This window comes from Leptinotarsa decemlineata, unplaced genomic scaffold, assembly GCF_025532065.1.
Source record: "Leptinotarsa decemlineata unplaced genomic scaffold, Ldec_3_MD MMD2_tig00003308_RagTag_RagTag, whole genome shotgun sequence".
In the NCBI taxonomy this organism is placed as follows: domain Eukaryota; kingdom Metazoa; phylum Arthropoda; class Insecta; order Coleoptera; family Chrysomelidae; genus Leptinotarsa; species Leptinotarsa decemlineata.
Genome location: NW_027412586.1, coordinates 4,064,353 through 4,091,274, shown reverse-complemented (window position 1 = coordinate 4,091,274; position 26,922 = coordinate 4,064,353). Strand labels below are relative to the sequence as shown.

The 26,922-nt window shown below is 33.7% G+C and overlaps 2 protein-coding genes across 4 annotated transcripts in view; one reads left to right on the top strand and one right to left on the bottom strand.

Annotated features, from left to right (window-relative positions):
- Nucleotides 1–4,747: 4,747 nt before the first annotated feature.
- LOC111511201 (major facilitator superfamily domain-containing protein 9-like) overlaps nt 4,748–26,922 on the bottom strand; it is a 64,535-nt gene continuing 42,360 nt past the window's right edge. For all 3 annotated transcript variants that reach the window (XM_074177887.1, XM_074177885.1, XM_074177886.1), the window contains 3 exons: nt 15,203–15,332; nt 8,701–8,907; nt 4,748–5,452 (listed from right to left, as the gene is read on the bottom strand). In XM_074177887.1, the coding sequence (XP_074033988.1) occupies nt 4,776–5,452; nt 8,701–8,907; nt 15,203–15,332 (1,014 nt within the window). In that variant the 3' untranslated portion in view covers nt 4,748–4,775. The remainder of the gene's footprint in view (nt 5,453–8,700; nt 8,908–15,202; nt 15,333–26,922) is intronic.
- Nucleotides 23,731–26,922, top strand: part of LOC111511200 (putative inorganic phosphate cotransporter) — a 68,907-nt gene continuing 65,715 nt past the window's right edge. Inside the window, exon 1 of the mRNA XM_074177882.1 lies at nt 23,731–23,750. The gene's annotated coding sequence lies outside the window, so the exon portion shown is untranslated. The remainder of the gene's footprint in view (nt 23,751–26,922) is intronic.

Here is a 26,922-nt window from a genome sequence, read left to right as displayed (position 1 = left end):
AATATCAATTGAAAAAAAAAATTTACAACAATTTTTAGATATTTCATTTTGCAATAGTTATAGAAAATCATATTTAACAAATTAATAAAATTTTATGAACTTTTATCTCAGGATCATATAGAGTATATATCAAAACGGCTCCACGAAGTTTGAAATCTATAGGCCAATTATTTATACCTTTCATCCCATTATTTATACCAACGGAGATTGGGAAAAAATGGGTTAGTTAACAATTGAATAACTTTTTGAAAAATGGTGATAAAACTTTTTTTCCTACAGGACACGATTCATTCAAGTGTTAAGAAGATACTAGATTTTTTTCAAATTTTTAAAATGATATTTTATGTTATAAAAGGATTATTATTTTTGATAAACTCTCTTTAGCGGCAGCGCACGCATGCCGTAACAGCCGCGCGGAACCCTACTTTCAACGTCATATTAAAATTATAATTAATGGAGATAGAGTTTCGGAAGTTGGAACTTTTTCATCGGAAATTTCCTCCTCTTTAACAAGCTTTTTTCAAAATTGCTTAAATATCAATATTTTTTAAGTTATTAACGAAAAAGTAAATACCATTTTTTTAATATTATTTTGTTAATAACAATTGCAATTTTTTACCTGCAGCAAAATCCTCCAAAAACATTTTTCCAGAGGTGATTCCGAATCGAATGAGCTAAAGCTCATATTTTTAGGACCTTTATCTCTATTTTTCATGTTTTTGAACTAGTTGATTAGACTATTAACGGAAAAACATACTTTAACAGAACAAATCATAATAGACACCAGCAAAATAGATACCTGAATTTATCCTCCAATATCTTCGAAGCTTGTCGGAACTTCATTTATTGGTTTTTGCAATATGCAACTTCTTTCAGGAACTTCATCTGAGCTTTCCATAAGGAAAAATGAATACATTTTTCAGTTCAATTTCAATACAAGCTCTATAGCTCGTGTTTTTCATTACCGATTCAACTCAATATTGAATACTGCGAGAGCTGAAATGAAGATTGTTCATGAAACTTCAAATAGTTCAACTCAAGTTTGGAAACAAACATTCAACTTGCCGGTAGATATTATCGAAGTTAATGGTCGAACGTATGTCAAAGTTGAGTTGGAGAATTCTTTTTGTGTCGAGAAATGTGCACCTTTGTTGACTGTCACTGCCTAACTAATTCAAAAACTGAAGTAATATCAAAACAATTAACTTTTTCAATAATTTCTCGGACAATAAAAGATTTTTTATTTTTTACTCATAAACAACGTATCGTAGGAAAAAGTGCAAAGGGACTTTTTCACCCCAAATTCGACGAGGATTTAAATATGAGATAAAAGTTATTTGAGAAAAATCCATAGACATTTTTCTCCGAAATAATCGATGTTAATTTCCATACCCACGCCACTATTAAAGTTGATTTTTATTTTTAATATGAACTTTTATCTACTGTCACAGCTTATCAAATATCACTCAAATATTCCAAAAGGTTTTGGAAATACCAGATAATCTCAATTGTTTTCTTGAAACATTAACACGTTGTATTTTCGTAACGGAACATTTTTGGACTATAATTTATATAACAACCTATTATTTTCATAAAAATTCTCAACCTCGTGAGATTCTTTAGTCACTCTTTCTGTTTCATTTCACTCCATTGTATGATAACCAGTTGGTTTTGAAATACTCTCCGCTTCTCCGATCCTGCTAACTGTCTTCTCTTTATATATTAACAATGTGTATTTGATCAAAAAATGTAAAATTTCACGGTTGAAGATAACTGTGTGGAAGACATTTTCCGGGTTTTTTGGCCGTGGTCTTCAGGTTTCAAAAACAGAGATAATTTCAATAGAAAAGGTGAGGCAATGGACATTAAAAGATCTGGCTATCTAATCTTAGTGGTACAAAAACATGGTCAGGTAATCCAATTCAGAGAAACAAATCTACGCTCACTAATTATAATATGAAACGAAAGTCAAATATCAGCATCGTAGTCACAGCGTTCGGAGAAACGGAAACAACTCGAGCACCAACTCGGGCATTGCGACCGTTACCACATCGCCTTCGATAATGTCTACCGCTGTAGTAGACGAAACGTCATTTTCCACAAAAACAAGGTACGGGTTTTGTTCACGTAAGAAGAAATATCAAATCGGTAGGATTGGAAGTTGGTTCGACTGATTAGTTATCAGTTATATGTGCTGTTGTTAGGCTTATGATGATTGTATAATATGTATATGTGGGTGACTGCTTATTACCAATTGATATCATTGAGCGCATTTTCTGGAGGGTGTTCCATCCATAATTCCCCTCAATTTCCAACTTCAGCCCATTCGACCTGGGAAAAGCAAAGGCCAGGCGCTTCGATAAGTCAAAGTCTTCGAAGTTGTTGAAGAAACTCCCATTTTTTGACTTATTCTTGTGTTGCCGCAGGAGTGAAGTGATCTCTGCGGCTTTTAAATGGGCCTTTTGCTGAACGGGTTCCAACTCTGTGACAGAGTTGTGCCCACCTCGTTCAGTGTCAAAAACTGAACTGACTTCACTGGCTGCTTGAGCAGCTGCCCTATAGAGGAATGCTCCAATTCCTAATGACTTAACATGTTCCATCCAGTGCCATGCTTTCATTTAGACACTTCAAAATTCACAACCTCCCTGTTATCGAGGAAAGTGAAACCGCGAAAGGGACGATTTGGGATGCTAACTCTTATGGAAATGCACCATTTCTCGGGTCTTTACGTCGAGTTGATACAGTTCTTCTTAAGTCCACTTCACTACTCCAAACGAGTAGAGTAAGATTGGAACGGTTGCAGCAACTTTGTTTTTCACCGACAGTTCCGATGACCAGATCTGTCGAAGTTTGTGCTGATACTTGCCGCGAGGAAAGTTCTTTCTGCTGTTACCTCTTGTGAGTGGCGTTGTTCCACCCCGAGGTAAGCATAGATCTCTCTGGCATCCAAAAGGTGCAGGATGCTCTCATCTACGAGCTGCATATCCTCTTCATAATTCTTGCATTGTTTTTTTTTTGAGATGGGCCATTGCACATTTGTCCATCCCGAATTTCATACCGATAGCATGCGTGTACTCTTCTACCATCCTTTTTTCCATATAATAATCATCAAGTTCAACAAATTGAATTCAAAGTTTTTGATTGAGAGAAGTTCGTTCTTCGATTATTTGATAGTTGGGCGATTTCTGATTCTTAAATTGCGTTTCAATTTTTGAGTCATATTCAATCTCATCATCATGGTCTGATGTTTCAAAAAGCCAGTTTTTCCTGTGTCTATACCACAAATCTACGTTTTTGCGATTACATGAAACGGCATTATTTAACTTTGTTTTCATAGTAGAAATTAAATATATGACTTGGGTAATCCAAACTCTTTTGAAAATCGTCTCGTAGGATGTCTAATTTTTGCTTCATTTCGAATAGCTTCGCAATTATGTACAAATATATCTTTGTTTTCAACGAACTCTACCAGGTGTTCAACGAACTCTAGCAGGTTTTCGCGAATTTATTTTTTTTCATTGATGTTGTATTCAGTCTTTTTGAGAACGTTCCTAAAATGTTTTGTGCAGGTTTGATGAGTTATTTTCAAGAACTAATACTTCTACTATTTATTTTATGGGTGGTGTAATAGCATAAAAATGAATATAATGGAGTTTAAAAAAATTCTAAAAGAGTTCTGATTTGAATTTATTTCTTCCATCACAGGTAATAGAACTCTGCGCAGCAAAATGAATAATTAAAAGATAGTACATTTACGGTATTGACACCATTTGAAATGTATAGCTGTTGAAAAACATTTGAAAAACGAATCAGAAATTTTCAGAAAATTTATCACTATGATCTGAAAAACATCAATACATATCATTTAGATGTGTCTGGAGGTTAGGGTAGAATAATATTTTATTTTCAGGAGGTAATTATCATATTTAGCTTGTTGAAAAATGTCACAAAAATGTTTATACTGCACGATGTCCGCTTTCATGTTTTCATAATATTTATTTGTTAGTGCGAGAAAAGTTTCGTTCACACCGCGTTGACAAGATTTGCTTGATATTATTTTAGACTTCTATGGCTATTAGGTCTGAAACATATTTTTTCAAAATAACTGGATGTTTGAAGTAGTTTTTTTAAGTATTGTGGAGTGTTCTCGAAAGATTTGGAATAAAATTTCCCATCGATTATTTGATATAGATACAAAATAATTTTTCAGATAAATTGATTTTTTGCAAGGTTCATGATTTAAGTTTTCTCATGGCATACATTACCTATTAGTCGCGATTTCGCCTAGGAGGGATTGCTTCTGAAGATATAAAATGCTACAGAATCGGCATTCCGAACGATTATTTGATTTATATACAAATTTGTGAAATTCTCAGTATATTTCATAAACAGGATTCTCTGCATGAGAATAGACTGTTTCATCTCTACTGGACTCTTCTTCGTCGGGTTGCTTAACGTTAAAATGATCCAGGGTTTTTTTTCAATTCAAGGGTTTGGCCCCCTCGTGTTTCTCCAGGTCTTCCAGGAAGTTGATCACTAGTAATGTTTATCAATTTCCAATTACCTGATCAAAATACCAATATCGTTTTCAATGATGTTGTTCTCGATAACATTGATTCCAACAAGCTGAAGGGTGACGTCATTTGTGTTCTATTTTCCAGTTCCGTAATGAATGGCATAATAGTATTCTTCTAGCTTCAGTCTCCAGAGAGCCAATAATAGGTTTTGAGTACATGAAACTCTTAGAAATCAATTGATACTTTAATTGCATTGAATCACACTTGATATTTTCTCATAACGCTTATAGAAATGATTACTGTGGTTAAACATATACAAACGGGATATACTGCTTTCGGTCCGAAAGCTTCAACAATTGTCCCAGAAATTATAGGGTTCGAAAGCTCTATCAGAGAACGAATGCTGTCGAAAGAACCCATAACTGTTCCCTTCTCATTTTCGTCAACTTTAAACAATAACAATTTCATAATAGCAGGATCCAAAAGAGATTTCGAAATACTACAGACCACAAAAAAGATTATAAAAAGAGTGAAACTGGAACTGAAATTTATACCAAGATACCCTAAAATAAGTAAAGAAGATCCATGTATCAGTTTAGAATAACCTTTGTCATCTGAATAAAAAATGGCATTGACTTTCATTTGGAGAATATTCGTCACAATTCCGCATACACAAAGAAAAGATATGACGAATCCTATTTGTCTTCCTCCCATACCAAAAACAAAACTCATCAAATAGATTAGGTTCACGTTGATCATTCCATACATTGCCTCAAGGCATGCTTTGATAGCAAATACATCCCAGTATCTTTCTGATATAATCACATTTTTCAATGTTGTTATAGTAGTTTTGATATTTGCTAACGCACTGCCGGTATGCTTCCGTTCATCTTTTTTGTTCAAACGTCTTTTATTTGGAAGTTGACCCACCAAGCCTGAAACATTGACACGGTAAGTTCTATTAGCGATATACAGATAAGCTTTCAATAGGTCATTTGATACTGAAACTGTAAAAACTCGCAAAGCACTACAACTCCAGTTTACAGTCTGGAAACTGAAAAAACACGCTTCAATAGCAACACAAACTAAAAAATAAAAACTAGTTCGAAACTAATTCAAGATTGTGTTCAATATCGATAATGAGTCCTATGGCTTAATTTAACTAATTACTTTCAATGAGTCTGAATCAGTGTGAATTCGTTCACAAGAAATATAATTTTGTTGTTAAAAATCGTGTGGTGTTGAATATCCATTGTTATAAGTACTTGGTTAGGGGCTGTTTTTCAGATTGGCACTATTGGCATTATAGATGTTGAACACAATCTTAAATTAGTTTCGATTTTTTTTATTTTTTAGTTTGTATTGCTATTCATGTGTGTTTTTTAGTTTTTCAAACTATTATTCATATTTATTTTATTTAATATAAATTATATATGCATGCACAGACAGTGTAGTTTTCTCACTTGCACTCACACAGAGACTGTGTGGGGATTTTATTCAATTCTGGCGATGCTGATCAGGAAAATGGGATACACTTATGAAATTATTGTATTGTCAGCGATTCTTTACAATTGTACAAAGTTTAAAATACATCTATCCGTTTAAAGTTAGTCAAAATCGAGTCCAAAGGAGTCGGTTACAAGCAAACAAACATACAAGTGAAGCTAATATAAGCCTGTTAAAAAATCAACCCCTCCACACCACAACTATAATGTCAAAAAATTTCAAATGGAAATGATAGTTCTTCAATTCTGTATCAAACGCTGTAACATTTTTAACAATGATTAGTTTTTATTAAGAATTACGAACTACAACACACAAATTCAGTATTTGAAATGTTCAAACTCAACATTGATGATACTGATGAAAATAACAAAAAATAATAACTCGAGGTCAAAAATTTCTTGATAGTTGATAGTATTTCTCTGGCGTGAAATAAATCTATTGAAAAACTCTTTCCCACAACGAAAAATTGCGGTGAAGTCAGGTAAAACAAAAAGGTAATAGTTAGGCCATTAGGATATAAAAATACTAACATAGTAGTAAAATTCAGTTATAATGATTACCTGAGGACGCTTGGTTAGCGAAACGCACGTCGGGAGATCGTAATTCTTTGTTCGGTCGTTGGGAGAGTGTTTTCGAAAAATAACAATTTATTGTTCAAATACACAATATTTGATCACCTCGTTACTGCTGAAGTTATTAATATTTATAGCAAAATTATTTTGAAATCGTGACTGTCAGCTTGGATTTATCAGAGTTTTTATTTTTATCCTGTTTGAACTCAAGTTATTATTTATCTTTTGTTTTATGAAAAATGGTTCATAAACTTCAAGAGTGAATTGAAGAAGTGGTGTTGTACTACGCAAATGGAAAATCTGTCGTCTGTAATGGCTCCAATCGTAAAAATCTTACATGAAACTTTTTCAGAACTAAAATAATTTTATTCCACAATTCAGTATAAATACTACATATACGTGAATAATATTGAAAACGTATCTCTTCCTAATAACGCTAAATCAATATCATTCAATATCCAACATTTATTTCCCAGCTGGTTGAGCTGGTTGAGCGTTCTTAGACAAAAGCCATGTAAATCCTCTAATGAAACAGGAAATTTCAGATCACCAAGTGATCGAAACACGTGTCGAGGTGTTGAAATAACGGTTTGGTGTTGGGAAAAAACTCCAGTATTAGTCATTACTACACCAAAGGTTCCAAACATTGCATCACAAGGAAATTTCAGATTAACTTACTATTTGTCTACCTCAAAATTATTTCAATTCGACGAAAAGTTTTATTCATGCAGCAAAGAACTAATAATCGAGAAGTCATTGGGTCCATCGCTGGCTGAAATTTTCAAAGATAATCTAAAGAATGAAATTCATAATAATCTGACAGTTCCTTGTACTGTTACAGATACATGGAATGATATCTGAATTCATTTCGCCCGTACACCTAGTCAAGTAAGTTTGTCGGATACGTCAATTCTATTCACCCGTGAATAAAGTTCACCACTGAAAGGGAGGTGCATAATTTAATAAATTATCTTGACTTGACTGTTGAGAAAATTACTGATAAACATAATTTTGCAATTTTCCACAGACCATCTCATATAGACATTGTCATACATAATTTCTCCACAAATCCCTACCAGCATAAAGTAGTTCAATAGTATACTTCACAGACTGTGTCCTTGTAGGAACATGAAAGTGATGATGTATATCAATATTATTCATTTCTAAATGATAAAGGTGTCAAACCTGAATCGTTCTGGACCAGAAGAAGTGCTCGTATATCGATACCCAAATATCAATTATGTACTGTTGATTATTTGTAGAAACTTTGCTAGTCGATTACCAATTATCCAAAGAAAAGGCTGCTCTCACCCAAGTGATATATAGCAGTGACTTCAACTCTGCTCAATAGATGTCCAATATGGTGGCAGATACAGACAAGTAGATAGCCGATTGGCAACTTGGATTTTTCACTGAGAGTTAAACCCTTGTCTCTCTCATGAAGAGACATTTTGGGTATTAGGAGAAGACAATTGATATACCTCAAAAAAGAGTTAGGCAGTGACGTTAGAGTCTCAATCCAATTCTAACAGAACTGCATCCAGGCTAACACTGGCGTTAGCTTGGTCAGGTACACATATACTACGGAGATGATTCAGTTGAATACACGATAGCTGTGATGAAGGAACTTTAAACACAAAGATTTTGTCATCATGTCATCCAAAGATGAATGAAGTACGTGTCATGAATGAGTACAAAGGCTACTCTTCAAAGTCAGAATATATATTATCTAAGCTGAATTGACGTAGGTCTGGTGGCTTTGGGATCTTGGATTAACACGTTGCTCATCTATCAAGATTTGTATGAGAAATTTTCCCGTAGATTTCAAATTGAAACAATTCCAAAAATGTTCGCTCTGAGAGAATTATGACCTATGAAGTATAATATAAATGATTCAAGAACCAAGACGTCCATGCCCATGATGACCATATTGTCGAGGTCTAGTTCTTTGATGTTGAATAACACTAACACGGGTTACAAGTTGGGAATGATATTTTTCAATATCGGAGTAAGTTGTTATACGTCTCAGCAGAATTTCCATCAGCTCTTTGCAGATGATTTTTCTAACAAGAAATATTATAATTATTATCTAATTCAATACATACCAAAGCTGATCAATAAATTGAGTGACATCAGCAAATATGTATATGTGATTCCGTTGCCAAATTCACTGATGAATCCACCAAGTAAGGATCCAGTGATTACAGCCAAAGCCATATATATTCCCAACGTATTCACGAAAGCTGATTGAGCCTCTTTCTTCAAATTTGTTAACATGGTATTGAGTAATGCTTGGACTGGCATTCCAAATGCTATAAGAAGAAGTACCAATTAATAAGCGTAAAAATCGTTTTGAATATATCATATTATGTTTTCAATATGATATATTCAAAAACACTGATGAAAACAACTAAAATATAATATTTGCAGATCTCCTCTATTTGCACTGAAAGGTGAGAATTTCTAATCATATGACGAAAAATCTATTGTTAGCAAGAAACAAAAACGAGTTTCTTCTCGAAAACGTATAAAACGCCACATTAGGATGAACTTTTTTTAAGGACAAAACACAAGTACTACAGGAAAATCATTGAGGCGCTCTCAGATCGGTGCCTGTGCGAAAGTAGTGATTCACATTGCATTTGAATCGCTGAAGATTATATCCATATGGAAAAAAGTTTCTTTCGCATAAACGCAGTTCTCCAGACGAAAGAGTTCTTAAACAGTGAAGTTCGAGGTGTACTGAGTTGAACCTCAAAACGACGAGCAGCCACAGTCCATCGCGTACATCTGATATGTACCGCTCTTGGTGAAATCAAATATGCCAAGTCACTTGAATACCTTCCGTGAAAGTATCTATAGAAGAGAGACAAATATCCAACCTTTCTTCGATGTTTCAGGTTATTAAGGTTGCATGTGATGTTCGCGTCTCCAATCAGGCGGATGGCTCTTTTTTGGATGGAATTCAGTAACTTCAGGGTATGTTTGGGGACAGAGCTCTATACATGAGAACAATACTCCAAAGAAGGTCTGATCTAAGCTTTATAAAGCATCAAAAGTTGTTGAGGTGAGGTGGTTCTGAACAATGTTTCAAGCTTTTGAGAAGCAGCATTTTCACTCTCAACAAACTTATCGAAGCAGAAAGCGAAATTGTCGGACCTGACATTAGTATATCCGGTTCGGAAACATTCTTGGACTTCTTGGAGAAAACCAAAGCCCGGTTTCTTGTGGCATTGAATTGAACTTGGTTACTTTCAACCAAATTTGAAATCACTTCTAGATCCTCATTGAGATATGCAACCTCCTGCTACCGGTGAAGATTTGCCGTCGTAGCCGATGTCCTGGAATCCAAATGGAATGATGAGACAAGTGTGCTGTGGTCAGTAAGGCAATATATTGGATTCTTGGTTTTTTCCAATAAGTCGTTGATATACAATAAAAAGTTGGTTGGAGACAATATGGATCCCTGGGGAACACCGGCGTTGATGGTGAAAGTGTTCAAGGGATATCCATCGACGCGACAGCCACTTGCAGGGAACGTTTTTTCAAGAAGCTGGAGTGCCATACACTCCAGCCATAGCATCGAAATATAGCCAGCAAACCCTTATGCCACACAGGGTCAAAGGCCTCAGGAATAGCAAGCGCAATGGCTCTTGATTCTATATGTTTCTCGATTGCGTTATTCCAAATATGGGTGACATACGATAGAAGGTCGCCTGTTGATCTGCCCTGTTAAGCAAAAGTGCCATATGTACAAAATAGTCATTATGAAATTTTCAGATGGTTGTAGAATACCTATGAACATTTTGTGTCCTCTTTACCAAGCAAAAACTACGTGTATACCATCTGGAGTGAAAGTATTTGTTGATTTTGTTTGCCGTTTGTACAAAATTCACTGTGAATACTAGAAACAAAAGCAGTATATGCAGTATAATAAACAAAAATGCGGCATATGCAATGTATATATGGCACTCTTTCTTAGCACATGTGAGTTACTGTCTTTTTACTCAATAAGTTGATGAGATGGAGATTACCAATAAGCACTAGTTTTTGTTCGATTGTTCATGCCGGTGTACTAATTTATCAGAACTCATAAGTGACTTTACGATGTCGAGACGTATTGATTAAATTGATGGCACGAACTCTTAACAAATGATGAGAAGTTCAACGGTGAAAAGGAGAGAAATTGAAGTTTTGGAAAAATTTTTCCCAGCGTCGCTTTCTTGTGATGTCAATGAAGTATCGAAAACAAAGAGGCAAGCTATTCTTCTGCAGGAAGGACAAGAAATAACACAACGTGGTTAGTTGTTACAAATTATTAGGATGACTTATTTACTTTATGGTAATTCGTGATCACTTGAATGAAATGAATAAAAACAATTTTGTCCAAATACCACTGGTAAATTTTATTCAAGAACTATGGTTGAAGGAAGAAATTAAAGGCATCTATAAAGCACTTGACAACTCAAAACTTCACCTGAAATTAGTCCAAGACAAGTTAAGACATATACTCCATAACGTGGAAGTTGACTACCTGGAGGATAAGATTAAACAAGAAACTAGTAAAGTATCGAAAGAGAAATATGATAAGCTTAAAAATAAGACATCAGTGCTCCTCAATAAACAAAAGCCATTGACGAAAGAACAAAACATTCAATATTCGGATCAGACATTCTACCCAAGATTCGTCAAACTAACTAATACCGATTTCAATAATGAATAAAGAGAATTGTAAGAAAAAGGGCCAAATCCCCCCCCCCTCCCAGACAAAAGGAACATGAAAGACATCATAGGGGTACAAGCTGAACTAGCCATCTCAAACAACGCCAACAAATTGGATAACCCACTCCTTCACAAACACAAAGTAGCAGAAATCATTAAAATTACTCGAATCACCTAGCTATCCCAGGAATATCAAAAACACTTTAAAGAACTTAACGGAAAAAAGAACCCACAACAAACTCATTTTCACCAAAGAAGATGAAAGAAACAGCATAGTATGTCTAGAAGGAAAAGAGTACTTTTCGAAAATGCAAGAAGTGGGGTATACATTAGATGTCACCATTTTAAGAAATGCTCCCACCAAAATGTATTCTCAGCAAGCTAAGAAGGCCATGAAGGTATCAACAATGCCGTTTTCCACACCATGGGATATGAAAAAGATGATATGCATGAACCCCCAGCCTCCAGAATTATATGGATTAATCAAACTCCACAGAGAAGGACATCCAGACATACCCGTGGTATCATATATAGATGTCCCAACCAGTAAGTTGTCTAAATTTTTAAATTCAAGAGATTCAGAGACCTCACAAAATTCAATCCTTAAAACACAGTTCTAAATTCAGTAGACCCAGCTGACAAACTATCAATTCTGAATATCAAAAATAATATCAAACTAGTATCGTTCGACGTAAAAAACATGTTTTCTAACATCCCAACAGACGAATGTCTTCCCCTCGTGAAATACATATAAGATAAGAGTCATACAAATCCATATATATATATATATATATATATATATATATATATATATATATATATATATATATATAGACATTTTCATGGACAAAATAAAAAACATTCGCATCCTTAAAACCCCCCTTACACAGAAACATATTGTGTTTTGGTTCAGATATGTGGATGACGTACTGGTTGGTTTTGATGGTTCAAACAGAAAAATTAATCAATTTTTAATAGTCTACATAACAAAATTAAGTTCACAGTAGAAATCGAACAGAACAAGGAGCTTAACTTCTCAGATTTGAATATTTCAAGAGTTAATAATGGTTTTCAATTCAATATCTACCGGAAAACACGTTCACAGACTGTACAATTCCCTTTGACTCTTTCAGTTCGCTCTCACATAAGTTATCCGCGTTTAGGTCAATGATACACGGAGCTTTCGCAATCCCTCTACCGGAAAAAAAATCCAAGATGAAATAAAAATAATTAAGCAAATTACAGTGAACAATCAGGTACCAATTTCCCTAATAGAAAAGATAATAACAGGTAAAACTCGCAAAACACTTATGAGTAAATTATGCCAAATCTGCCGAGAACACAGTATAGTCAAGTACAGTAGCATCAATTACTCAGGTAAACTTTCAGAAAATATTCAAAATTATTTCTCTAAATACAAAACTTCAACAGTTTCCACAAGTAATAATAAATTAGGTAGAACCCTGTTTAATGCAAAACCCAAAAAGGATAGAATGAAAAAATCAGGTATATATAGGTATGTAATGAATGCTCTGCAGGATATACAGACCAAACCGGTAGAAGATTTGAAATAATACTGCGTGAACACGTCTGTTTGGACAAAAAATCTGCAATGTACGAACATCTTCAAGAATCAAATCACAAGATAAATGAAGATAACCTCAAAATCCTACATATATGTAATAAAGGGAGAAAAATGAATCTGTTGGAGGCCATGGAAATTAAGAAATCAATCATAAACCAGAAACATATATCCCTAAACGAGCAATTTGATTTATGTATGTCTCCTCTTGTGAATTCATGAATTTAACAAACCCTAGAATTTTCAGGGTGGTATTTTATGTTGGCATCCTGTCTCTCAAATATCTGCCCTATCTGCGATATTTCAAAATTCAGATTCCAGTTTTATACTTGATAATGGGGTCAAACCCGAAACCGGTCGTATAAATGAAATTTACCACTGGGAATCAGACAAGTGTTTTTATTCATTTCATTTAAACAAATTGGTAAACTATTCTCAAATAATAAAACGTAACTGAGAAATTCGTCAATAATCCATGAATATTTTAAATATTTTCCATTTTTAAACGTTGTTACCAAGTTTCAAAACCAATATCACATAAAATTAAATTTTTCAGATGATAGCATGCAGATCGAAACACGTGTCGAGGTGTTAAAATAACGGTTTGATGTTAGGAAAAAACTCCAGTAATACACCAAATACACCAAAGGTTCCAAACGGTGCATCACAAGTAGAAAATTCTATGTGGAATCAAATGCCATGTTTAACAAATATACTGATATATATGTTTATGATATCCATTATTAGCAAATATATGTTATTAATCCGGAATTTCATATAACTTAATTCTATGAAATGAGGCCTGCACGATGCTGGGGAATAAATTCCCTTCATGCAACGCATTATCCTTTTTTCAAGAATGAAAGCATTGTTCAGATATACTGATGGACCTCAAAAAATTGGCCATACAAGAGTATTGGCTGCACGAGACCAAAATATGCAATAATCAATATCGATGAGTGTCTTTCATGTACTCCTACTAACCAGTGATATTCCTAAGAGTTTTACTGATTTCAGTTCTTGTGAAGATTTTTCTTACCAAAAAATTATAATCGTGACAAATATTTTTGGTAAAAGAGTCATATAGGCAAAATTAACTTAGAGGCCAATCACAAATGTTCAAATTCACAACTCAATAACTCTGTTAATAACTGTGGTTCGAAAATTATTATCAATCACAAGTAGGTTTGGGCTACTTCAAAATATGTTCTGAAAATTCAAATTTATCTAGTGAACTGACAGTTCATTCCCAAATATTTAGCTTCAGATCGAAAATAAGACTAAAAATGTAGACATGCGGAGAGTGAAACGAATGTACCTACCTCTCCCGAAAATTTATAATGTGGTGAAGAAATTCATATTTTTCAAGAACTCATCATTTGATATCAAAATTATAGTGTTGGGAAACTCAATTAGTTACATGTCATGCTAATTTGTGAGGTTCTTTATGAAGTAGACTAGAGGTCTGAGTATTTTCCACTGTTTCATTCACTCAATTTCCGATCTTTTCCGAATTGAATAAAATAACAAATATAAGTACTATCTTTGGGTCCTTTTTAGAATTGCTGTTCATTATGACATTTATTAATATTACTCTCATTGGAGATATTCTTCACATCTGAATTTCATTTTGAAATATTCCTGATATGTCATAGAAAAAGTATAGTATTCTACTCGTGAGAAATGGCCATCACGAATGATTCACGACACTTGCCTTTGGTTCACGAATAACAAACTACATTTTGGTGAGTACCTAACGGCTACATATTTCGCTCGTCAAATAATATACTATCAGCTTAACTATATCATGTTATTTTTTCGAAAATGTCTTGTAGATACTGAACAAAATAAATCAAAGTGTATCATAAAAACTTCCTGTTCTAGCACATTCTCCACTAGTTGGCTAAAAGCAATAACCAAACATTTATTACAACACTTTCGTCAAATAGGGATTTATTTCATCAAAAAAGAGAAGAGTCTGCCCATTGACAACTTTTTCTCTACGATTACATAATTTGACAGTTTAATATTCGGTGAACTAGTAAATCATCTCTCATACTTCATTTCACTGGCTCATTGTTTGTGACCTATCTGCGGATTGACGGTATCTCAAAGCATTTGATTTTTTAACGGGATCATAAAAGTGTAATGACAAGAGGACGACATTTCGTTTTTTCAAATGAAAATGGAATTTTGTTTCATTTCGTTATGAGGTAAATTATTAATTTTATGTATATACAATTGCAATATCCACTAGCATGTTTAAAACTGAAAGTGTATACGTTTATGTACATTTTACTTACTGCATAATAATCTTCCGGCAAATAAAACATACAATGATGGGCTGAAAGCTGAAACTATATTTCCAGCTGCTGAAATCAAAAAACACCATGGAAGAACCTTAGTAGTCCCTCGCGTATCACTCAAACGACCCTGAAATTTACAATGAAAGTTTAAGAACTCCAAAAAATAAGTCCGTTTGAGGTATGAAAAATGCAAATATATATTTTTATATCGAAAAAAAATTCAAATCATCATCACCAAAGATTTTCAAAATTTGAATTTTCATGAATTTTATGCAATATTTTCAGAAACCTATACATTTCTGTCAGTACCAATGCACCTTTAGAAAGCAGAAAGCAAAATGTCTGAGTGGAAATAATGAGTGTCCCTTTACTATAATAAACAAAAAAAAATGTTTCATGAATTCTAAATAAATTCTCACTATTTGAAAGTGTCCCAAATGTACCAAATATAGTGTTGAATACAAGATTACAAGCTTACAAACATCATCGGTGTCAAAACCCAAGTTTTTTTATCAAAAATATTTCATATTTATTTCAATTCAATTGATTTCAATTCAGTCACTGCTCTTTTTGAAAATGATTCAAAGAAGTCATGCCACTATTCAATGCAAAAAGACAAATAGTTCAAAACGTTACTCAAACTTTCTCCAATCTCAAAATTCCAATTTCCATCTTTGAAAACTTGAGAAAACGTTCAATATAAAAAATAAACGGCTAGTCAAATGGGCCAATACACTAGTGTCAAAAAAGTGAAAATCAGAATTATCACTCTTCTGACTGTAAGAAAAGTGGAGTGTTTTCCTCACGCAGTCAGGCCATCATCATCTTCTCAGGATGAATATCTCATTAGTTAAAGCAGACAAATGACAGAAACATATCCGTTTTATAAATTGTAACCATAGAGAAAATAAATTACTGTTCGGTGTCACGGATTAATCAAGAGTCGGAGATTCGATATTTTCACTCAAACTATTTGATTACGGAACGCGACCTGCCCATTCGATATTAGTGTCGCTTTGGAAAGGTTGCATAATATTCAGAAAAGTAGTCAGAAGATTTTGGAAGCTCTGAAAATACAACAGTAGTACTTGAAGCATGTGCACCAGAGGCAACGCAAGTGCACAGGAGACTTTACTAGCAGATATCGGAAGATTCAATAATTGGACCCATCTCCAAGCCAAAAGAATTTATAGAGCAGACCGGAACACAGACTTTCATCAATTATTTGTACGACACAGAGATGCACGAGCCTTAAGAGCCACTATGGAGTGGCAGCGCCATATTGAAAATCACGAAAACACTTTGTGAAGAAATGAGATGTTACATAAAAAATATGTATAGGGAAAAGTTATCGATAGTGTAAAGAAGAATGTCGCTAAGTCACTGTTTTACATTTATTTTTCCAAACATGTTTTCAACTTTTAATTCCTTTGACGAATTTCAAAATTTTTAAGATAGCGACATTGTACGATTAAATATAGTCAACTTCTTCACAAAATAAAATATGAAATAATGTTTAACTACTACTCTACAAGTTTCGACTTTTACACCATCCAATCTCATTTTATCAATTCGGTCATTTCCATATCTTCACAAATATATGTTATTATAATTTGTTCTTCGTATAAGTTGAACTCCACTCTTTTCTTCAGAAAGTTAGTATCATATTTTTATTTTCCATTTGTCAACTTCACATGAATAAAGTCGATCATCATCACTCTCCATCTCCTATTTTATTTCTATTGAAATTGGTAATGAATAAGTTTCCCAAAACATTAGTGTTCCAACTTTAAAGATTCTCTCATTTTCATTTAATTTTTTGGTGTTATAGTTTATTGTATTTCATAAAAATAAAATATATTGTAGCGCTCTAAATTCCCGCTTCAAAATAAGTTCACAAATAAAAAAAAATGACAAAAACAAAAAAATATCTTCCCCTATGTCAGTATATTATTATTATTCTTGACAAATGCCACTAGCACAGTGAAGACGGGGTGGTCCATAAAAGGTGTTCAAGGGCGCCACATGATTTGATTGCCCAGAATAAAAGATGGTTATAAGTCCCGACAAATCATGAAAGGTAGAATCTTATATATATATTTATAAAAAAAGCTGATGACACTGCAGAATATATTGTATTCTTATAGTACAAAAAAATATTCACCTAGTGAACAACGGATATAAAAATAATAACAATAAGGCCAGTGCATTATCGTCTTCAATTTCCCCAGCTTCCATATGGTCTGTCCGTCCAAAAACATGAGCAAATTTTGTCTCTATCTTGACTGCTTCGCTGCTTCCTCTCCCGGTTGTTAGTCCGACGATCCTTGCTTCTAAATCTTCAGTCAGTTTCTTCTTCACCGCTTCCGCATCATCTTCAAATGTATACGGGTATGTCGGATACTTCAAACTTGCTCCGGACTTCTCAAATCTCAGAGCCGTAGCAAGACGATTCCTCATTTCATCACAATTTCCAGTTGCAATACCGCGTATTTCCAGTTCGTACTCTAGCTCATCCTTGTCCAGTCGATTTATCAACATTTTCCGAGCCATTTTGACAAAATGACTTTAACACTAAAAAATTATCAAATGTTTTTTTTTTATTTATTTTTTTTTAGAAAAAAAAATGTAGCCCCACGTTGGGCGCCAAATGTAGCGCTCTAAATTCCCGCCCCAAGATAAGTTCACAAATTAAAAAAAAATTACAAAAACAAAAAAATATCTTTCCCTATGTCAGTATATTATTATTATTCTGGACAAATGCCACTAGCACAGTAAAGACGAGGTGGTTCATAAAAGGTGTTCAAGGGCGCCACATGATTTGATTTCCCAGAATAAAAGATGGTTATAAGTCCCGACAAATCATGAAAGGTAGAATATTATATATATATTTATAAAAAAAAAGCTGATGACACTGCAGAATATATTGTATTCTTATAGTACAAAAAAAATATTCACCTAGTGAACAACGGATATAAAAATAATAACAATAAGGCCTATTTAATCACCAGGTCCTAAACAAAATATTCATTAAAAAATATATTTTGGATATGTAGCGGAAATTGTCGATTGAATAACCATGGAATCAAACCCCACTCTAACCCAAAGCTCAAGCTTAAACTCAGGCGCAGGAACAATAAAATAATGAGAAATATGTAATTTCCGCTTTCCATGAAATAGTTAGTGGTATAGTTGATAAATGGATCTTAATAAGTATATCACTAGATCACAAAAAAATTCTTAACCCTCTTATCTAGGTACTTGCGTGCTGGGGCATAAGACGCTGACTCCGTTTCCGGTAGGTATGGCTCAAGGTTATATCAAATCGTGTAGATCAAATCCCAAGCCAACCAAAAAAAAAACCTTAAAAAGAAAAAAAGATGATCAGGAACTGACTCCCTTTTTGAATTTTCAGAGAACTAGTCAAAATACTGAGTCCCGTTTCAATGTAACCCTCTTAACGTAAGCAAATTATAATTAAAATTATAATTAATTGAGAGTTCCTTATTCCTTGTGTAAAACCCAAAAATTGCCCTATATAAATCACTCTGTATGATTTACTCCTTGTTCTTCTTACATATTTTCTTAAAATCCCTTCTGTGTTAACAAAACAAGAACAAATTATTCAATTATAAAACAAGTGATTGTTTGAAAAAAAAATCGAACGCAAGTAAGAACGAAAAATATTAACATATTTTCGTTATATTGAATTCCCACCCTGTAAGTGAATTCAAATATGAAATCCCCAAAATGTTTCCCAATAATAATTAAATCAAAAACAACAAGAAATATCTGTATCACCCCATATGCAACTTGATCAAATATCGAGAAATATTTTGTAGATAGTATTTAGCGAATTATACAAGTCATTATTGAGTAAAATTTATAATATAAATCATGTAGAGCTAACTCAAGAAGTTTGAACAAAAATGTGTATTTGATTCGTACTGTAGAAATTTCAAGGTCAACTAAATTCTGAAAACATTTACTTGGTATAATTCAATTAGCAAAAATAAAAAAAAACTTTATTATTTTTTTCTATGAATAGAAAATTGAAATAAAATAAAAGAACTTGATAATTTTTATTTCATATGTGGAACTGGAAAAAATAATGTAGTGAAATACTGTACTATTCTTACCTTCTCAGAAGGGTTTTTTTTGTTTCTTCCAAAGAGGAAAAAAAGTAGACCAGCAAAATTCCTGGGCGTTGGTTTATTTTTTTTTTTGTCCCAAATGACACCTCCAACTCACAATGGATCGTTTAAAAAGAATGGAGAAAATTCTCAACTTCCCTTCTAGTGATGTGAACACTTTGAGAAATCCGTCCCAATAGGTGTAACTGGAATTTTTCCACCTTTGTAGTTTTTTTTTATAGTAGCAGTAATTGAAACTGAACTGGATGAAAAAAAGAGAAAACGAATGAAGGTTACGAATAGAAAAAAAACGTTTTGGTGTGGCTTACCGGCTCTGGTCAAATAAATCCCTTAAACGGTTCGTGATAGTCCTCAACAATAACTACATCAATGACCAAAATCAAAGAGGCACTTCAATCACTATTTTGATATCAGAAGTAGAATCCCCAACGTGGGTAACAATAAAAATTGTTGCACTCCCTCAACCGTTAGAAATGCCTGTCGTTCATTTTGAAACACACTCCCAAAATAGATGATTTTCGCCTCCCTCTCACAGTTCCATCGAATTACAACACTCTCCTAAGAAAACTTCGCGAAATGAATATCATTCATTCACGATTCCTGCAGTACTATTTTCCTGCGAGTGCGATCACCCACACCTAGGTGTCACATATGATTAAAAGCAGGAAACCTAGAACGTACCTAATGAGGGTCAATTGCTATCAACGATTTGGAAGGACAGTTACTCGTTTCCAGATGGCCCTACCGAATTGGAAAATATAAAGGCACGAAAATGAGTAAAGAAAATAAACTTTACAGGGAATAACAAACAAGTATTATTAGCATTCAAATTCAATAAAAAAAAATGTTACAATATGTTTGTTTGACGGTGATTGACAATGTTTCATGATGAATTTCATCAGTTCGGACTTCCATTGTCTGATATTATTCAAAAATGATTTGAAGTCCCTGAAAGAACTAACTTTCAGGGATTTCAAATCATTTTATATAATATCAGACAATGGAAATCTGAAGTAATGAAATTCAATAAAATATATGTTTCATAGAAATGTGATTTATTTTACTTTTCGTTCATTCTACGGTATATTCAATTGTTTTCAATGAAACTCTCTTGGAGTATTACTAACAGTTCATTTCCACTAACCAATTATGTTTATCACATAACTTGTCGATTTGACGTCTTTTATAAATGTATTCAACTCGTTTCGAGTGATTTTGAAATGTGAAAAAAAGACAAAAAATTACTGGATCTCGTCTTGAGTCAGAATTTGTACTTGCGTTGAGTGATTTCCAAGTTGAAAAGTAAGGAAAAATTATTGAACCTTACTTAGAACTACCAAATGATATTAAAAATATATTTATGAAATTAACGAAAACAAAATGTCTCACTTCTCGTAAACAATCACGACATGTTTTATTTTTTGAAAATGATTACCGAATGTGCTTTTTATAAATATATTCTTATATCATTCGTTAATTCTTGTCTTGGTTCAGTGATTTTATCATAATTTTCAACTCGGAAATCACACAACACAAGAACAAATTTCCATTCAGAACTCTGATCTATCTCTTCTGCCTCTATGAAATGACTCAAAGTAAATGGAGCAAAATGAATGTACAGAAGACGCCAAAGTGACAAGCTATGTGATGAATAGCATCCTTGATTAGTAAAAATATTTGTAGATTCGATACTTTATCATTGAAAAATAATGAAAACAATTTTTTAATGAAATTAGAAAAAATCTTGTATGTAACTTGTAACTTGCGCTACTCGCGCTTGTTACACAAAATGAAACTTTTCGTAACTCTTTACATAAATAGCTATTCTAGAAGTATGTCCAAGCATAAAATGTTTCAAACATACTAATTTCACAAACCTATTCTGATAAAAAATAGAAATTCAATATTTTTTCACAAAGCTACATTCTTTAGAATCACAAACTCAACTGCAAACAAGAGAAACCTAAAATAAGATTGAAAATTTGCACATCATTTTCGTAGTTTCAATTTTTAACGCACACTGCCGCTGCGATCTTTGGCCCCGCCACTGAGAAACGAATGAAACCAGCGCAGCGTTGCCAAATTTTAGGTTACATTACTCCATCTTACAAAAAACATGGAAAATTTCCACTGGAAAAAAAGAAATTGATTTCAAAATAAACTCTTCACAAATGTGTGTGGATCGTTCAAAGAATTAACATTCAGATAAAGAGTGGAAAAAAGCCCTCCCAAAACAACTACTCTCACATGAACATTGAATTATATGAAATAAAAATACTTTCGAAACAACTTTTTTCACACTGACATTAAATTATACGAAAATCAATTTTTTCTTTTCCGTTCGTAGTACTCCCAAACATTCATTATGGATTTGATGAGTGAAATTTGCAACCTCTGGCATGAAATTAATCTATTGAAAACAGTTCTCCCTTCTCCCACCAAAACAAAAATGTTCTTTTTTGAAGTGCGTTTCGCTAACTAAATTTGTATCATGAGCTTACTTGGTGATGGAAACTAACATCGAGTTCTAGTGAGGAAAAAGTGTTTTTTATAGATTCATTATGGAATGGATTCGTATATCGTACCATACGCCAGACATGTGCTGAATCAACTACTACGGAGTAAGATACTGGCATGGGTTCAACGAAAGTACTATCAGACCAACTATCGTCATGACGTGAAAGAATGGTGCAAACGATTCTACTGTTGCTTTTCGAAGAAAGACCTCAGAAGAAGTTCATCAAGAAAAATAAAGATCACGGATAATGTACAGATAGACGATAAAGGTGAGGGTACAGAATCCAATCGAAGAGATGTTGTGCCGTTGTTCCAACCCCAGAGAAAAGAGGAAATATGTACCAAGTTGCCTGGAAGTAAAGGTCACTTTTTTCAGACCAAGAAAATAAATAACAATGTTTTTGGTATCCAACTCACTTCAGAAGCAAACCATGTAGAAAGACTGGCTACGATCAGAGCCGGATTCAGGATGGGCAGGCGGAGCTACTGCCCCTAACCCTCCACAGGAGAGGGGCCTACACAATAAAGATAAAAATATCCAAATTTTGATGGTACAGCAACTTTAACTTTTTTCTCCCAGAACCTTTTTTTATATTTTTATCAAGAATACTTGTAATCAACAAACATAATAATATTATCGATATATCAGAAAGCCCTGATGCAAGTTTCCATTTGCTGTAAATTTTTTATTTGATCGAGTATTTCAGTGGCAATCCTTTTTTTAATGTGATTTATTATTTGTACCCGTGACTTGAACAAAAATGAAATGAGTAAAAAAATCCGAAAAACGGTTTACCCTGCAGCAAATCATCAACGACTTTCCGTTGAAAAAACCTTGCAAAGTTCCATTCGTTAACGCGGTAATTCAGTTTTAAATAAATTGTCTTTGAATTCAACAAATTACTACATTCTCTGTTGAAATATTTTTTTGCCGACAATGAATTTTCAAAAGACTTGAAAATTTTTTTTGAAAATAATTATTAATTAGGTGCCTTCAGTCCTCCGTTGGCCTCCAGACTTCCAAATCTGGCCGTGGCTACCATTACGAGTGCCTGAAGTTCACATCAGAAATAACGTGACGAGTTACTCGAAGAGGCAAGTAATATCTTTCTATATACAAAGGTAATGTTACGTTACTGGTCGTTGCTTGTGTTCAGCCCAAGATCGCGTTAGTAAGAAAGACGTTGTGAGTCAGTGTTGTCAACCGTAGCGGAATTCTGGTACCGTAGCGGGATTTACTCGAAGGTAGCGGCGTTACGGATTTGAACATAAAATAGCGGAATTTTCTACAAATTATTAATATTGAAAAAAGTATGGAAGAAGAAGAGGCAGTGGACACCACTCGAAGCTGACAATTGAATGCACAGACAATAGTCTTAGTAGCTGAGGCTATTACATAATGAAGGAGAAGAAGAAGATATTTGAATATTTTTCCAATATTATTAATTTTGAGGTAATGCTCTTCTACAATAAATCCAATTCCAAAATCATTATTTCAAGCTAAGAAATATTCGGTTGAGATGACAGCTTTCAAATATCAACTGTTGTAAATTTTCAAAATTAGGTACCATCTACTGAGTTGTGCGGTTAAAAGTGGGCATGATTCTGATTACTGACAGTTCCAGTTTTGTGTATCTGAACGGTACGCAAACTGTAAGTTCTGTGGTAATTAATTTTGGATGGAGCGCATGCGCGAACTGATTTGCATCAGATATACAAGAGTAACAGAATATGAAGCAGTGTAGCGGAATTTTGCTTCATGTGTCTACGACTTTATAGTTCATCCAGTTGACAACAATATGTGAGTTCAGTTTTGTGAGCGCATCGAGAAGTTTAAAGATTAGTTCAGAAATCGTTTCAAGACAAGTGACGAGGTTAGCAGCAATAATAGAAATGTGAAATAGTTCAAAAAATTGTAACGTCATTGAAGTAATGATATATTGAAGTATTTTGAGTTGTATTTCAAATGAAATGATGAAGTTTTTTTAATGGATTGGGCTTATCACTCATTACAATGAAACCCTCAAACATAGCTAACTTTTTTTGTCATAATAAAGTGAATAATGAAGTAGATGAGAAACAAACATTGCTGATGCTGACAATTAAATGGTTGAAATTTCAAAATGACCCCCTAACGTAAAACAGAAAGCGAAAGACATTCAAGGTATGTACTACCAAATTTTACCGAATACTATAAGTTGGTTCACTCCAAGGAATTCGTTTGTCGGTACGGCTCAGGATTGCATTTTTTGCGATTTCCATAAATCAAATCGCCGACAGACGATGTCCGGAAGCCGCCGGCCGCATGACAGTTATACGAGGGCAGTTCCTATTCGCCATATCTACAAGGGACGTTCCGAAGTTGAAACTTCGCTTGCTCGGTTGTATCAGACAGATAAACAAAGATACGAAAGTAGTTGTTTGTCGATCAACTTCTAGAAACATGATAGATAAACTCATGAATAAATGATCTAAGAAACAGATCAGAGTGATTTACTGATGAAATGATAAACATACGTTCAGAAAAACATGTTTTATTAACAAAAATAATACAATTATATAATGTTATATGTTTATAAATGATTTAAAATATTCAATTTTACATTGCATGATTTATGTTTCCTAACAATCTTCATGTCCTGGTTCAATGAATATGTTTTCCATCTCTATTACATGGTCAACAATATCTCGGTACTGTAAGCCTTTAGCTTACAGAAAATTACATCTTGATCAAGAAGGTTTTCTGAGGATTTGCTAAAATGTATGCAAATGTCACACGAATGTTGCATGAGACATTTTTTCATGAGGTATCCTGTGACATAGACAAGAGCGTTTCCTTCGGGACTTTTAAGGTTCTTATAATCTCGAGTGAAAACTTTCAGAGGAGCATAGTTTGGAATGTCGGGTCTAGCAAGGATGTATCGACATTGTTCAGTTAATTCTGGCGTCAAACTTAACAAAACGTCATTAACATCATCCATACAATTAGCACCTTCACTAGAATCAAAATATTTCAAAGCAAATATTTTTTTGAAAGCTCTACAAAACTGTATGGGTGTTGGTTTCTTTGCGTTGCCAGAACAATTTCTGATCTGTCCAAAAAAATTCTCCAAACAATCTTGATTCAAATTACGCGTGAACAAATATTTATAATCGCGTTCTTTCAACATCTCCCACAAGGCAAAAACTGCTTTCAAAGTCAACTTCCACCCAAAAATGTATTTCAATTGTTTCGTGACATTTTTGCCATCGTGTTTTTTTACTTGGAGATTTTGAAACATGACATAGGCTTCTTGAAGACATTTCATCTATTTTTCCGTTCCCATAAAAGCCTGACATTTCTCAAAATTGCTCGAATTCAATAAATCAAAAAGATCATTCATTTTTTTAATGAAATTAGCAGTAACTAATGCTTCCTTGGACAAAATATTGAAGTCAATGTATGTGTGCATAGCCACGGCTACAGAGTGACTAAAAACTTGGGAAGCCAACTTGACTTTCATTTTTTGAAAATTATTTGGATAAATGTGGTCATTATTAATTTTAGGAGCCAATTTATATTGTTTAGTTCTATCATAATTATACATTGTTTTTATGTAATGTTTTCTTGTTTCTCCACCCTGAAGTAAAAACTGATAGGAAAACAAATTGTTTCGTGTCGACTTCAGTAAGTGCGGGATATCAAACGAATATACAAGTTAACGATCGTCTATCAGGAATATGGGATTTTCGTCTGTATCATTCAAAGTTTTCACCAACTTCTGAAAATTTGAACCCTGATCGGAAACCACCCCCATGACATTTAGGCCTATACTTTTGCATCTTCGTACCGTTTTGAACAAAATATCTTTCAAATCATCAGAAGTATTTTCCAATTGCTTGCCAAACCTCTGACCATTACTGTTAGAGCACTACTTGCTATGTCAGTAGAGGTCCCATTCAAACTCGTTTGGAAACCTACTATTTTGTCTCTGGAAATATCATAATAAAGATGAGATTTCAAAGATATTTCGTCTAGGCATAAAATACAATCTCTTTCTTTCTCCTTCATGAGCCCAATCCTGAATTCAATAACACGAAAAATAAAATCGTTGAAGCCTGGTTCAACAATCCAATTTTTCGTGAAACGATGAAGTGTACTTTTTGACGGTAATCTACAAATTGTTGAAAATTTTTTGTACGCTTTCGGACCAAAAAAATAAACAGTCAATGCAAACTGTTTGAATTCGTCACTATACCTGGACCCTTTTGGTGCTTTATTTATCAAAGAAAGCTGTGCTTTCAAGAGCTCAGGATATTTTCGATCCAGAAACTTGAAAACATCATCCAGAGTAATTCCGGTTTCGTCCAGTGCTCTTTTCGACGTTGAAGCTACTGTTTTCTCTAGTGATACAATTTTTTTTCGTAATGCCACTTTTCTTGGAGTTCCCGAAGAGAGTTTAGCAGATGTTTGGCTGCATTCATCTAAAAGAAAGATGTACGTATTTTCAATAATTGTTTTCTTGTCATCGTTTTTGTTTCCGAAGCTTATAAAAATAGATCAGGTAAGTATATAATATAACGAAAATATATTTCACCTCGTGATCCTAATTGATCCGTTTGAACCTGAGCATCAATGTAAATAAAATCCTTGCTAGTACCGGCAATGGCATCATCATCTGGAAGGTTTAAACAACAAAATTGATATTGTAAATTTCATATGTTAAAAAGTGGAATAAGATTTTTTCATCATTTGAATCTATAAACTTCACTGAACCAACCTTTCTGAGAACCATCTTGAGGCAGACGCAATGAAGGAACAGCATAGCTATGAATACGAGAATTCACAATATCATCGGCTCTAAAATGTAAGCTGCAAATTTTAATTCTATTGTGACTCTGCTCTGGGGTAAGATTAGCATATCTATGATTCCCAATGAAGCCTAATACATTTTTCCAACGTTGACACCTAAAAAAAAATTCAAGTATATCAATCGATAAACTGAACATTTTGAAAAAAGATTGAAATGAGTTTGGATTGGCAAATGCCGGCGGTATATTTCGTTA